Genomic DNA, 15,214 nt, shown 5'->3' on the forward strand with positions numbered 1-15,214 from the left:
TTGTTGCAGACAGTCTTGTAGACTGTGTTGCGAGGGCGTTGCGTACCTGTGTCCAAAATCTAATCTAAAGACCCGTTGCGTTGGTATTGCGTAGCAGTGATTGGTTGGTAGTGAATGGGGGCGGGGCTGTCTGTCACTTCTAGTGTTCCTGGCTCGAGACCAAAAGAAAACTTTGACAGGAGCTCGAGACCAAAAGAAAACTTTCTGACAGGAGCTCGATAGCTAGTGTATTGTTTCATTACACTTGTTTAATTGTTTGTTTAAAATGAATCAAATGCAGGAACGTATTGCAGAGGAGGTCCGAAAGTACCAACATTTATATAATAGCGGGTCTAAAGACTACAAGGATAGCATTATGACGATGAATTCGTGGAAGGAGATTGGGGAAACAATGGGGATGGACTGGGTTGATGTGGCGATATAACTATATTACACTATATACAAGAACACAAACGAAAACAAACATAAACAGGGCTATTATTATACTAACGATGTATGGTTGAGAAGGGAAATCCGTTTGTAATTGCTAGAGTGTGCACCTTCGGCTGCCCAAAGTATTCAGGCGGGCTGGGCGCGCTCGAGCCGCACATCCGGGGTACATTTTGTTGCATCATAGGCTGCGCGTTGATTTTGCAGAAGCATAAAGGTAATGTGTCTGCAACACCGTTGCTTTGTCGATGTTGTGTTGAAGTTGCTTTGAAGTTTCTGTAGCATGCAGAGGCCTTAAGGCAAAGAAAACTTTTAAAAATTTGCTTTACCTACTTTCTATAGAAGCATCTAAGAATGAAGTTTTATAGAAAGTAGGTTAAAAACTAAAGAAAAGTTGGATGTGTTAGTTTGTTGGATGTCTAGGTGAAAGACAGTTGGATGTGTTAGTTTGTTGGATGTCTTAGTTGAAAGACAGTTGGATGTGTTAGTTTGTTGGATGTCTTAGTTGAAAGACAGTTGGATGTGTTAGTTTGTTGGATGTCTTAGTTGAAAGACAGTTGGATGTGTTAGTTTGTTGGATGTCTTAGTTGAGAGACAGTTGGATGGGTTAGTTTGTTGGATGTCCTACTGAGAACAGTTGGATGCACTTCCGAGCTGCTTCCACATGGAGGCAACTTCTCTTTTTTGTTGTTGTGGGAACAACTTTTTCTGGCGGATGGTTTTTTCAATAAATCTTCGATTAATGTGTGTTTATTGTATAGAAATAAGGTTGGATGAATGTGCCAGTTGTATAAAAGCATTACACCACTTGTAGTCGTGGTTTGTGAAAATTAAACCATGCCTAGGGGGGTCTAACGACCACCGGCATGGTTTAATTTTCACAAACCATTCCTGCGCGTGGTGTAATGCTTTTATATGCTTAATCAAATAATCAGGAATGACCCCCCCCCCACTTTCATGCATTCATGATGAAATATAATACCTATGACATAGATGTGATTTGGGAATAATAGTGTGTACAGGCAAGAAACGGCAAAGTTTATAGTAGAATTGACGTATAAGGCTATAACTCAGCATTTCGGGAATGACCCCAGACCGCTCTAAAACCATACTTATATTCACCACGGTATAACACGGGAACGTATGGATGGAAAATGTTATTCTTTTTCACATATTGAACGATGGATAGGTGATGTCAAATGGGCCATAGTATTGTATCCATAGCTATAATATATAATATAGTTATAGCTCTACAAACAAGGTGACGCACTCCTATCTTTTAAAGCGTGGCAGTGCTATGACGGGCTCCGTCTAATTCCCGGCGGTCAATGAGTTAATTGCGCATTTCTTCATGTTGAGCTATAGATTGTGGATGAATACACACAGAAAGGTACACCATGCCAATGTTCATGCTTTATTTGTTTTAAACGAGACGATTTAGAAATGGGTCCCTTGGAAATACATTGCGATTTCAGGAGTGGTGGACCGCGCGGGAAACAGCAATGACATAACCACTACACCTCCCTATACCTCAGTCCTGTCAAGGTCCAGCAGTGATGTACCTGAACGCGTTCAATGAACGATCGTTCATGAACGCGTTCGTATTTTGGGCGAACTTGAACTGAACGTACTGTATATCCGCTAAATGAACGTAATTGAGAACGCGTTCATTCTCAACCCTGTGTAACGGAGTTCAAAAGTCCGTTCATTCTCAGCACTCTATTATAACGGCGTTCAAATATGTGCCATATTTCATAATGCATTTCAGCCGAAAACTCAGTTAAAACACTGTAAACAGGCTAAAAGATTATGCGTAAAACCACCCGATCTGGCAACCAGCCTGTCACCCCCTGCTACGTCATCAGACTCCTCCTCACAACAAGCAGTGGAACAGGAATCTGCGCGCAGAAGCCGAGAGCTGCAGCAGCAGCAGCAGCACTCTCTCAGTCAGAGTCAGACTCTACCTCTAGACGTCGGCGTATGCATTTAAAAGAGTTTACAATTCAAACGATTTGATAAACTTCTACTTTCAGCCCGGAAATGCATTCTGATAAACTGAATTAAGGATAAGCCTCCATTTTTACAAATGTGGTATAGAGAGATCTTCGGTGTGCTTCTACCCCATGAAAGACACTGTGCAATGCATAGAGTCAACGACGCTTCCTTTCAGGAGGTGTGGGCCCCACTATTAGACTAGTATCCTGCTGAAATGTATCGGATCCTTCTAAAGGCCCAGTGCCCCATTGTATGGACAGACCTAGGATAGGAAAAAATAAATATATGTATGTCTACATGTGAATGCGCTCGAGGCAAGTGCAATACTGTACAGTGCCTGTCTTGGTCTGCTTTCCTTTGTGCTTGTTTTTCTTTTTGTTTTGTTTTTGCTTGCTTATGGTGTGGATGATGGCATAGAGATGAACTGGAGGACCCCCCCCCCTTGTCCCAATGTGTGTTTTTGTAATGTAAGTAATTTTACGTGAAAAATCTATAATAAAAAATTAATAAAAAAAGAACTAAAAATAACTAAATTAGTTCATTTTTGAAACCATGAACTTTAGTTCAACATTTTGAATTATGAACTATGAACTGAACTAGTTCATTTAAAAAAAAATTAACTGTGAACTGAACTAGTTCATGTAGAAAGTGAACTTTCCCAACACTGAGGTCCAGCAATATCATGGCAATCTTGTAGTTAAAAATGTTGTCAGAAACATATTTTAGGTAGAATGAGAAGATTTATGCGTGAGTCCCCATATTGTACACATTTGATCAAGATATCTTCACACGCACATACAAGCAGGTTAGTAACTACGGTGATACTAAGAGGGTTCTTCACAACTGCAGAAAAAGATAAATGCACATACTGTATTTAACATAGGTTCACAATAGGTCCCCTTTAAGTTATATAACAAACAAATCTGCACAAAGTCTTTAAGAATCCTACTGTGAGGCTTTACTGAAGGAATAAGACAGTATGTGGTGATTTCTGCTGTTGGGGGTTTTGCAGAGCTTAATCTTCCATGCTCTTCCTTCAGTGGCACTTCTCTCTTTCTCTCGGATTCTCTCTTCTTCCTCTTCGCTTGCCTCTCTCCCCTCTCGCTTTTTTCTCTCCTGTCAAGTGCTCCACATGGAAATTACATGCAAGTTTGGGGCCTCCCCTTCCCCTGCTAGAGCTGGGGTTGCCTTGACTACGGAGCTCCTTTCTGCATGGCACTCATGGGGGGGGGGGTTCATAGAACTCAAAGTCTGTAAAAAAAAAATAAAAAAAAAGAAGGGCCTTTTTTATAGTGAGAGGCTTATCGTGAAGCACACATATACACTCACCTCTTAGATAGTTGTACATTTTTTATGCGTGACCAAGTTAACCCATAATATTCCCTAACTGCTCTCGTCACAGCTGGCCTACGTCCAGCAGCGTGTTATATAGAGTACATCGGTATTGGCTGACGTGATGATTTGGCCCACTCACTCTGGCTTTACACACGCTGATCCAGATTTAGACTGAGCCACCTCGAATGCACTGTGCGAATTCTGCCCATCAGTTTGACAGCAGTCAATAACGTGGAAGATACTAAGAATACATTCATCCTCTTTTCTGCTCTCCTCTACTCCCTCTGTTTTTCTCTACACATCTTGTTATTCTGTTCTCTTACTGTGTTGTATCGACTCTCTGCCATCGTCACTTGCCTCGCCCTCTAAATTATCTTTTGACCATTTCTTTAATTTTGTAATTACCACGGGTAAAACATAATCAGTGGATTGTATGACTTGTGTGATTGCCTTTCCATAATGAATGTTGATACTGAACCATGTTGCTTGTTAAATCAGAATCGAAAGCTACTGAAATTAATCTAAATTAGTTAGTTCATATAATGACTTTCAAACATGATGCTGTGTGAACTGATACATTGGTGTAAGGCTTTAATTGCACCTCTGAATCAGTCCCATCACACTTGTATTCCTAGCTATTACACTTTTAAAAAGCATTGAAGTTGGTCGAACCGTAGTCATTACATGTAACATTTTATAATGCATCGAATCCTTCTGTTGATTCTAAATCAAATCGTTGTTAGATTGTATTGTCACATCCCTAGTAATTTCTCCTTTCCTGCCTTACCCCATCTACATTTCCTCCTCTTCCTCCTCTAGAACCTCTATACCCTCCTCTTCCTCCTCCACAAACTCTATACCCTCCTCTTCCTCCTCTACAACCTCTATACCCTCCTCTTCCCCCTCTACAACCTCTATACCCTCCTCTTCCTCCTCTAGAACCTTTATACCCTCCTCTAGAACCTCTATACCATCCTCTTCTCTGACCTCTCTTTTCCGTACTCATGATGAATTTTCTCTCTGCTCTGCAGACTGGTTCGGGGAAGACCTACACCATGGGCACGGGCTTCGACGTCAACATCGGGGAGGAAGAGCTGGGCATCATCCCTCGGGCCGTCAGCCACCTCTACAAGGGCATCGAGGAGCGTAAGCAGGCAGCCAGGGCCCAGGGACGCCCAGCGCCAGAGTTCAAGATCAACGCCCAGTTCCTCGAGGTATCCACCTACCCAGCCACCTAAAATGTGGGCATGGAGTTAACATGGACACATAATGCCACCCGGCCAGAGGGGCATAAACATGATGGTGTCATTTGGACCTCCTCCTCCTGGCTTTGTACGTTTTAGGAATGGCCATCCACTTTTAGGAGGAGTTTTGTCCATTTAAATGTTCATCGGTCAATTAGGGGCACCTCCAGCCAAGCAGTCTGATTGGTCATAAATTCCAGCCATGCTGATAGCATGCCATATTTTATGAAAACTATGAAAATGATAATTGATTGATATGGTAACTGGTGTGGTAAATACTAAGTCATCAGTCCTGCTTTCTCTTTTTCTCACGTCCCACTCAGACAATGCACAACATGCATTGTTAGCCACTGAATAATGCTATCGTACCATAGAGAGTGTACTTTACTGTGATTATGGGTATTTTTGGAAAGCCACATCACAATTGTACCTACAATCACAGTAACGCCCCCTCTCTCTCAAGTGTTGCTAAATGCTAAATTAAAGGTCGGCATGCATTTTTACACTAGGAACATATTTGACCAGGGAGGAATTCACAGCCAAACTCCCCCAAGCATCGTTTTCTTCTCGCCATCCTAAGGCCGGAGCGTTTACTGAGACCTAAAAGGTCAGGCTTACATTGTTGACACTGCTCATTTAACAAGCTTCCTCAACATCGCTCCATCACTTTAAAATACTTCTACTGACAATCGAGGCGCAGCAGCTGTCATGGGGGGGGGGGGGGGGGGGGGGCAGGTGTCTGGGGGGTCACGGTCCAGGAGTGGAAGGGTTAACAGGGACGAGGGGACAGTTGTGTTAGCCTGTCACACTGACAGCCCTGCCATGAGACTCCAAGAGAAGAGTTAGAACCAGGGGGGCCTTATGTCTATTAGACAGTCAGACTCCAAATATGTAAAATATTCAGTTTGTTATATTACGGTGCCTTTTGTTTGCTCCTAAAGTAGTTATTATGCCAGTTAAAGTTTATATACAAGTAAGTTGACCTGGTCAGTTATCTGGACTATGGCCCCAGAACTATGAAGATTCTATAACCAATACTGCCATTGGTTACTGCACCCTCCCCATTGAAAGCTTGCTTCCCAGTGTTCACATTCTGTTGCGTGAATATTATTCATTTGGACCGACCTCCAATGACTATGAACGGATTGGATTAGTAGCACTAACTGATGTTTCACGGTTAAAAAAAGAAATGCACATGTTTAGACTTTAACTTTCTAATCCCCGGAAAGCATTAAAATCCTCCACAGATTTTGGCATCACTACTTACAGGATTTAGCAGCTTACAGTGTGTATAGTGAAACTGAAACAGAGTGGGGATTCCTTTGTGTTTTTACAGCCAGTGTTTAAAACATTTTCACCATCAACATTACAGGTGACAGAACAAGATCAAGCCTGACTAAGAGTTCATTGTTACTATTTCCGTTCTATCCTATTTTAGTTGTTTCATGCTGATCAAAAATATTAGCCCTGGGCAATGGGTTTGAAGTAGGGATGTCCGATATTATCGGCCGATATTGGCATTAAAATGTGATATCGGAAATGATCGGTATCGGTTATCAAAAAATAATAATAATAATTAAAAAAAAGAAATTACATTTATTTAACCTTTATTTACCCAGGCAAGCAAGTACTGTAAGAACAAATTCTGATTTTATTTATTGTCAAAAGTATGCATAATGTTGTGTTAATTCCACGACAAGAGATATGTAATGTTAATTACCTGAAATTATTCCGTTTTTTGGGGGGGAAACCCTGCATATATCAGTATCGGTTGATATCGGTATCGGAAATTAAGAGTTGGACAATATCGGTATATCGGTAAAAAGGAACAGTGGGAAGTAAAACAACTTATCAAGCCCTGCCCCTTCCTTACAATATTTGACATTATAATTTAATAAAAATAATATAACAAATAATATATATTTTTTTATAAAAGTACAGTTTTTTTTTATATATCCAAATATCCAAATGAGAAAAAAAATAGGCAGTCACATTACTGCTCAAGCTCCTCTCTCTTATATGTGTCCATAAGTGCTTGTTTATAGCTACCTTTAACATTTTTAATTGATTGATATTTTTGCTTAATTTTATACTCTCATCCAGACCATTCCAGAGTGATACCCCACAAACTGCAATGCACATACTTTTAAGAGTTGTTGCTTTAAAGCTAATGTCCCTCTAAAATTATAAACACTCTCTCTAGCCATGCATTTTTTTTTTAATGTTGCTTGGTAATTCGTTTTTTTATTGCCAGAAACATTATAATTATGAACTTAAATCACATCGCTGTCAGACCTTGTTATTTCCTTGCTCTTTCAATATCTTTACTGGTGAAATTCATACATGCAATTTGAATATTCAGTGGTAAATGAATGATAATAATAATAATAATCTGGTTTCTTCTGTGTGTGTCTCCGTGTAGCTGTACAACGAGGAGGTCCTGGACCTCTTTGACTCGGTACGAGACATGAAACACAAGATCAAGATCCACGAGGACGCCAGCGGGGGAATCTACACCGTGGGAGTGACGACGCGGACCGTGGGCACCGAGGCAGAGGTGTGTGTGTGTGTGTGTGTGTTAGGGACGTGTGGCCTGAAGGCAGAGGTGTGTGTGTGTTAGGGACGTGTGGCCTGAAGGCAGAGGTGTGTGTGTGTGTGTTAGGGACGTGTGGCCTGAAGGCAGAGGTGTGTGTGTGTGTGTTAGGGACGTGTGGCCTGAAGGCAGAGGTGTGTGTGTGTGTGTTAGGGACGTGTGGCCTGAAGGCAGAGGTGTGTGTGTGTGTGTTAGGGACGTGTGGCCTGAAGGCAGAGGTGTGTGTGTGTGTGTGTGTGTGTGTGTGTGTGTGTGTTAGGGACGTGTGGCCTGAAGGCAGAGGTGTGTGTGTGTGTGTGTGTGTGTGTGTGTGTGTGTGTGTGTGTGTGTGTTAGGGACGTGTGGCCTCCGAGGCAGAGGTGTGTGTGTGTGTGTGTGTGTGTGTGTGTGTTAGGGACGTGTGGCCTCCGAGGCAGAGGTGTGTGTGTGTGTGTTAGGGACGTGTGGCCTGAAGGCAGAGGTGTGTGTGTGTGTGTGTGTGTGTGTGTGTGTGTGTTAGGGACGTGTGGCCTCCGAGGCAGAGGTGTGTGTGTGTGTGTGTGTTAGGGACGTGTGGCCTGAAGGCAGGTGTGTGTGTGTGTGTGTGTTAGGGACGTGTGGCCTGAAGGCAGGTGTGTGTGTTAAGGCGCTCCCATAGTCGAGCAGACTGTACACAGAGCAGACTGTACACAGAGCAGACTGTACACAGAGCAGACTGTACACAGAGCAGACTGTACACAGAGCAGACTGTACACAGAGCAGACTGTACACAGAGCAGACTGTACACAGAGCAGACTGTACACAGAGCAGACTGTACACAGAGCAGACTGTACACAGAGCAGACTGTACACAGAGCAGACTGTACACAGAGCAGACTGTACACAGAGCAGACTCCGCGGAGGTCCGCGCGGACTCTTTGAGCTTTTGATCTCAGCGGACGTCCGCGCGTCAGAAAATAGGAGCTTGGCACTTTGCACTCTGCTGTGGGTCTGCTGTGACTCCCTTTGAGTCTCTTTGACTCCCTTTGAGTCGCGCGGACCTCCGCGGAGTGGCTCTGTGTCCAGTCTGCTGGACTATGGGAGGGCCTTTAGGGATGTCCTGATACCGACACCACTACTCACCTTGTACTCGTACAACTATTCTGATGCTACTACTGAGTGCTGTGTTTGTACAGGAAAACACAGAATCTTATGTTAAAAATCTTTATTATATGTATATTGGTTCATATTATTTGTATTATTTTAACTTAAACGGCGTCATGTTGTATATTTAATTTGCTGCAGTCAGAAAGTGAGGAAGATCTGATGGAAATAAAAACGTGTTTTCAAAGTCTTGTTAGAACTGTAACGGTATTATTACGTTAAGTAACCAAATGTAAGTACTTCTTCTTTCCTCTGTGGAATTGACCATAATTCACACTTTCCAGGGAGTGGGAACAGGATGGAAAGGAACCCAAACCTGAGCATGACATAAGCACAACATGGCCTGCCAGTGCCATGTGAATATGGTCAATGGGGGGGATTACTGTTCTTGATTAGGGGATAGTCTGATTTTGGTGTTTTTCTGGTTTCCATCCCGTTTCCAGATGATGCAGTGTCTGAAGCTGGGCGCTCTGTGCCGCACCACCGCCAGCACCCAGATGAACGTCCAGAGCTCCCGATCACACGCCATCTTCACCATCCACCTGTGCCAAGTCCGCGTCTGTGCCTCTGACAATGTACACAACATCTGTATTACCTGCATGTCTGTCTGACAATGTACACACAACATCTGTATTACCTGCATGTCTGTCTGACAATGTACACACAACATCTTTATTACCTGCATGTCTGTCTGACAATGTACACAACATCTGTATTACCTGCATGTCTGTCTGACAATGTACACAACATCTGTATTACCTGCATGTCTGTCTGTCAATGTACACAACATCTTTATTACCTGCATGTCTGTCTGACAATGTACACACAACATCTGTATTACCTGCATGTCTGTCTGTCAATGTACACACAACATCTGTATTACCTGCATGTCTGTCTGTCAATGTACACAACATCTGTATCACCTGCATGTCTGTCTGTCAATGTACACAACATCTGTATTACCTGCATGTCTGTCTGTCAATGTACACAACATCTGTATTACCAGCATGTCTGTCTGTCAATGTACACAACATCTGTATTACCTGCATGTCTGTCTGACAATGTACACAACATCTGTATTACCTGCATGTCTGTCTGACAATGTACACAACATCTGTATTACCTGCATGTCTGTCTGACAATGTACACAACATCTGTATTACCTGCATGTCTGTCTGACCATGTACACAACATCTGTATTACCTGCATGTCTGTCTGACAATGTACACAACATCTGTATTACCTGCATGTCTGTCTGACAATGTACACAACATCTGTATTACCTGCATGTCTGTCTGACAATGTACACAACATCTTTATTACCTGCATGTCTGTCTGACCATGTACACAACATCTTTATTACCTGCATGTCTGTCTGACAATGTACACAACATCTGTATTACCTGCATGTCTGTCTGTCAATGTACACAACATCTGTATTACCTGCATGTCTGTGTCTCTTATTTAGTTATTGAAGAATAATGCAAGTTCTTCACATTTTGTGGACTGCGGAGGGGTGGATGCAGTATTCAGAGTTTCCAGCATTCTCTGTGATAACCTTAGAAAAGTAGTCCTTTCTGTTTTGTTGGTGGGTGTGATCAATGACGTGATTGGGTAATACTTAATTTAAGGCGTAATTGAATCTGTTTTTTTATTTATCCTACTATATGTTTAATCAATGTCACATTGATTTTAAAGTGAGGCCAGACCAAGGCAGCAGCAAACACAGGTTTTACACGTTACCACAATAACAAAAACAATAATCAGATTGATCAGATTAAATGAATACTCCCTAGCATTTAGAGCTGATTTAAGAACTCAGGAATGTTGAGAACTGCAGATCTCAGATCAGGAGACACTTCCTTCAATGTCTTCGTTTGAGTTTTGAGGACATTCATTAGAAAACAAGTTATTATATGAATTGAAAATGGGGGACCCTGATGTAAACAAGACAAAAGTCTTTCTCAGGTCTGCATCCCCTTAACAATTGTATGTATTGAGCCGTACTGTACTGTACCCATTCTGCAATCTGTTAAATAACGTTTTCATTCATTCATTCATTCATTATCTGGATATTCATGAATGACCACAATCCATTATAGTTTTAAGAGGTTAATACCCATTGTAACTGAGGGGTACAATTCCCTGACTGTATTGATAAGTATGGTATCATTAAACCACTACCGCTTTATGTACTTTAATTACTGGCCATACAGTACATGATATATAAATATGATGAACACTTCCCACATTGAATCGGTTCCAAACCAAGGTGTAATCAAGTATTTATTGCAGCAAAAGGTACATAATATACTTCTCTATTATACTTTGGATGCGCTTATAAGGCAAAGGAATGTGCGTAGGCAAATCAATAATGAATGTCCATTCTCTGGTTACGCAGGAGGTAATTATACAACCTGAATCTCAGGGAATCATATCTATGGTACACTAGTAATATATAGCGGGAGATACTGGAAGGGTCCCCCTGGTTGTAAGCCAGCAGGGGTAGAGGATCTGTCGGTAGTAGAGAGTCTGGTCAACGATGACTAAGGAGACTCCAAGTACAGGAGATGGTGCAATAGTCTCTTGATCCACAGACGAATACAGCTGTTCTCCGTAGACTGTAGCTCCACAGTGAAGAAAGCTAGCCGGCCTCAGGCTCTCTGAGGCGCCGACTCGACTTGGCTCCTCACAGGGTAAATCCAACACGTGTAGGCGTCGGCGATTCTCCGCTCCATAAATCACAGGACCAAAACAAATATAATCCAGCCGCAAAGGGCTATGTAGTCGTCGGGTAGATTAATCCAGTGTACATGTCCACACGGTTCTCGTCTAGGTCTCCTCGGGTGAAAGCGCCATGAAAGCAGCCCAGCCTGGATAAGCACTCTAGCTGATACGAGGAAGCGTTGGTGATGCTGGTCACTGTAGAACTTTAGCCGCACGATACACTATACACAAATAGACTATTACTGACTTAATAGAAATATGTCGCACTCGACGGTATAGCGCCAAACTCTGACAATTCAGTTATTAATTCGCTCGCGGTCTCAATGCTCTATTTTGGGGCCAAACAGGCCATACTTCACCGCACGGAGTATCGTGGGTGAGGCTTCAACTTATTGGGTAACTCTTTGACTAAGACTAAGTGCTTCTGTATTCACCTGCGCCATATTTATATGCACGGCGAACAAACTAGTGCCAACCTCATCTCTGTCTCGTAGCCCTGGGCAAGGCCGGGCATGCACAGACATGTCTTGACGGTGACTTTGAACCTGGCTCCGGAGGCATGGCTCTGGCGCCTGTGGACCGCTGTCCAATAGGAGAATGAAATATTATGGTCTGGGCTAAAGGGATATTCCGTGTATATGTACAAGGAATATACAAGGGATATCAAACGATATACAAATACTATGCAATATATATCAATCAATAAATATATATATTCGGTTTAATCTGATCCTTTGTAACAGCCGCCCCCTAATTAGTCCCACCTAATTAGCTAAGCAGAGACAGATTAACCGCACTGTCCACTACTCAATGTCTGTTGTGAGGGGTCGGGCAGTTCACAAAGTCATGGGGTCATGGTCGTCATCGATAGTATCGGGGAGCCTTGGCAGTTCTATTAGCCTCGCCACGGGTCGGGTGTATGTCCGCCCTTGGCCGAGCACTTCTGCCGCTCTGACCTTTCCGTCGGCACCAGTGATCACTTTGCTTACGCGGCCGGCCACGCAGCTCGGGGTAGTGACTGGTCTATGATCATGACGACTGGACGGGATGAAGGGGGGCTTAGGAGGAAGCAGGCCTGAGACTGCTTTGATCTGTGCTTGGCTGTGCCTCCTCCTCCTCCGTCTGTTTCTCTTGTTTGCTCTGTACCCCGTCTGAGGAGGGGCCGGTCCCGGCCGCCCCGTCAAGGAGTCGCTTGGGGTGCTGGGTTCGAGGTCAGCTACGTCTGAAGCGCAGCTGAGGGGGGTGGAGTTCCGAACTCCCTCTGGTGCCCACGGTTCTCTCACGGGCCTCTCGCTTAATGTCAATAGCCTCTGCTGTACGAGGGAGTGGCCGGTGTCGCTCGCCTTTGTGTGTAGGCAGCGTGTAGACGTGGGTTGACTGTCAAGTCCGTAGAGGGGGCCCTGGAGCGTCCATCCCAGTCGGGTCTGAACCGCGACTGGGCATCCTTTGGGTCCGATGTGGGCCGCCTCAATTGGGAGAATGAGGTCCGCGTGGTCGGAGCCGATGAGCAGGGTCGGTGTGGCGCCGTCGATAAGCGGTATAGGTAGTTGACGTAGGTGCACATATTTAGCCATCAGCTGTGGGATGGGGTAGGTGTACTGAGACAAGCCTATGTCGTGGCTGGTGAAGACGTTGGTTATACTATACTGCTTCTCGGGCTGGTCCACCGCTGCTATCTTGAAGGAGACCTTTTCACCTTTTATGGTCTTCTGGTCCCTTCTGATGGTGCGTATGGTCATGGTATCTTTGACACCCCGCAGGCCCAACTGGGCTGCTGCGGAAGCGAGGAGGAGAGTCTTTTCAGACCCATCGTCCAGGACGGCGTAAGTGTCCAGGACCTTGTCCTCGTAGCTCAGGAGCACTCTGACCACTTTGAGGAGCACTCGGGGGGGGTCCCGCTCTGCTTGGGGTCTATGTGGAGCACTCCTGTTGGTCGGTTGCCTTGGGTCTTCTGGTGGGCTCCGCACAGTGCTGCGCGGTAAGCGGCGCCCGCCTGGGCCGTCTCACGCCACTGGTCAACTTGGACGGGGTTCAGTGTCTTATATTCGGCGCACTGTGCCAGCCAGTGTCCGCCGTCGCAGTAGGTACAGTAGGGAGCAGTCTGGTGGCTCTTCGGTGCTGGTGCCACCGCCTCGGCATGGTACATTACCGCGACGGGCCCACTCTGTTGTCCTGGCTGACGCCTGTTGATGTCATGCAGGACCTCCAAGTGGGTGCCACCGCACCTGCTGCACTTCTTCTTCAAGCGGCACTCAGCTGCTAGGTGGCTGCGCGCGCAGCGGAAGCAGCGGCGGTGGTCCTTGATCCACTGACTCACCTCGTCCGTGGTCAGCTTCCCGAAAGTGTCGCATTGGTACAGCCGATGTTCTCCCTCACAGTACTGGCACTCAATCTTCCACTGGTCCTCTTTCGTCGAGGGGGTGTTGTGGTTCTTGCTGCTCGGTACTGATTCTGATTGGTGCATGACGGTCACCAATCTGCGGCCATCGTTTGCTCTCCTAGGTCCCTCTCTGGAGCTTGGTGTGCTCCGCATGAACGTATCCAACCGTAGGCTGTTGACTTCTCTCGCCAGGAAGTCGGCTAGGTCTAGGAGGGATGGCTCGGGACCGTTAGGATCACGGTGGTCTCTTTGCCGCCTGAAGTGCTCTTGTCGGGCGGGCGGAAGCTTCTCTAAAATCCTCTCGACATTAGAGTTTGCGTACAGTTCGTGCATACCCTTTTCTCTTTGCGCCCCCAGCATCCCTACCAGGGATTGTACCTTGATAGACAGGTCATCTAGTGAGCGATTGTCTGTGGCTGGGGGTAGGCGGTCAATATGCCTTATCTCTTGTATTACGTAGTCCCATATGCGTCCATATCTTTGGTCGAGTGCTGCTAGAGCCGCGGTGTATGGGGTAGTAGAGGTGGCATAGGCCAGCGCTATATTGTGCGCTCGGGGCACCTTGAGGTGCTTCAGTAGGATAGCATATTTGTACGGTTCATCAACTACATCGGACATCATTGTCTCTAAGCACATTCGTAGCTCTGTGTACTGTGCTCTGTTCTCGTGTGTGAAGTCCGGGAACGTCGGTGTGCCAAGGTACGATGCCATGGATGACTGGCACATCGGTGAGCGTTGGGGGAGAGGCCTCCTAGGCGAGTCTCCTCTTACGTGTCGTCTTGGGCTGGTACTTGGTGGGTACCAAGGGCCGGGTACCCAGGTGCTGTTCCTCGGGGCTGGCGGTGCGTCAAACTCACCCGTGAGTGGAGTCGGGGGTTTGTAGTGCAGGGCCTCGGGGCTGACTTCTGGGCTGTACTGGGCCTCCTGGTCCAGAGTACGTTGCTGCTGGTCGGCTTGACATTCCTCCTCTTCCTCCTCCTCTTCCTCTGCTAGGACCTGGAGTCTTCTGTTCAGTCTCTCGGCGTGGTCCGGTTCTTCCCGGTTGCTGGGTCTCGTATGGACCGGCCGGGGAGGGGGTTCGGAGACGTGGACAGGAGCCTCCTGTTGGCGGGGTCCCGGGTCGCTTGGTCGGGTAGGGGAATGCGTCCTAGACCCTTGTCTTGACGATCTCCGGGAGCTCCGTGCGGAGAGAGGGGGTGTCGCCATAGCAACCAGTTTGTCCATCAGCTGCGCCTGCAGCCGGTCGCGCTCTGCCTCGCGCTGGGCATGGGCTGCGTCGCGTGCTGCTTCGCGGTGGGCATTGGCGGCGTCACGCTGTGCATTGGCGCTGGCCTGGGCGGCGTCGCGCTGTGCGTTGGCGGCGTCGCGCTGGGCATTGGCGCTGGCATGG

General features: G+C 45.8%; 1 protein-coding gene across 1 annotated transcript in view; it reads left to right on the forward strand.

The window, feature by feature from the left end:
* kif21a (kinesin family member 21A) overlaps positions 1 to 15,214 on the forward strand; it is a 130,039-nt gene that overhangs the window by 50,555 nt on the left and 64,270 nt on the right. The window contains exons 3-5 of the mRNA XM_084334869.1: positions 4,791 to 4,973; positions 7,426 to 7,560; positions 9,161 to 9,292. Of these exons, the coding sequence (XP_084190995.1) occupies positions 4,791 to 4,973; positions 7,426 to 7,560; positions 9,161 to 9,292 (450 nt within the window). The remainder of the gene's footprint in view (positions 1 to 4,790; positions 4,974 to 7,425; positions 7,561 to 9,160; positions 9,293 to 15,214) is intronic.

Source organism: Notolepis coatsorum (assembly GCF_963971535.1).
Source record: "Notolepis coatsorum genome assembly, chromosome: 18".
In the NCBI taxonomy this organism is placed as follows: Eukaryota; Metazoa; Chordata; class Actinopteri; order Aulopiformes; family Paralepididae; genus Notolepis; species Notolepis coatsorum.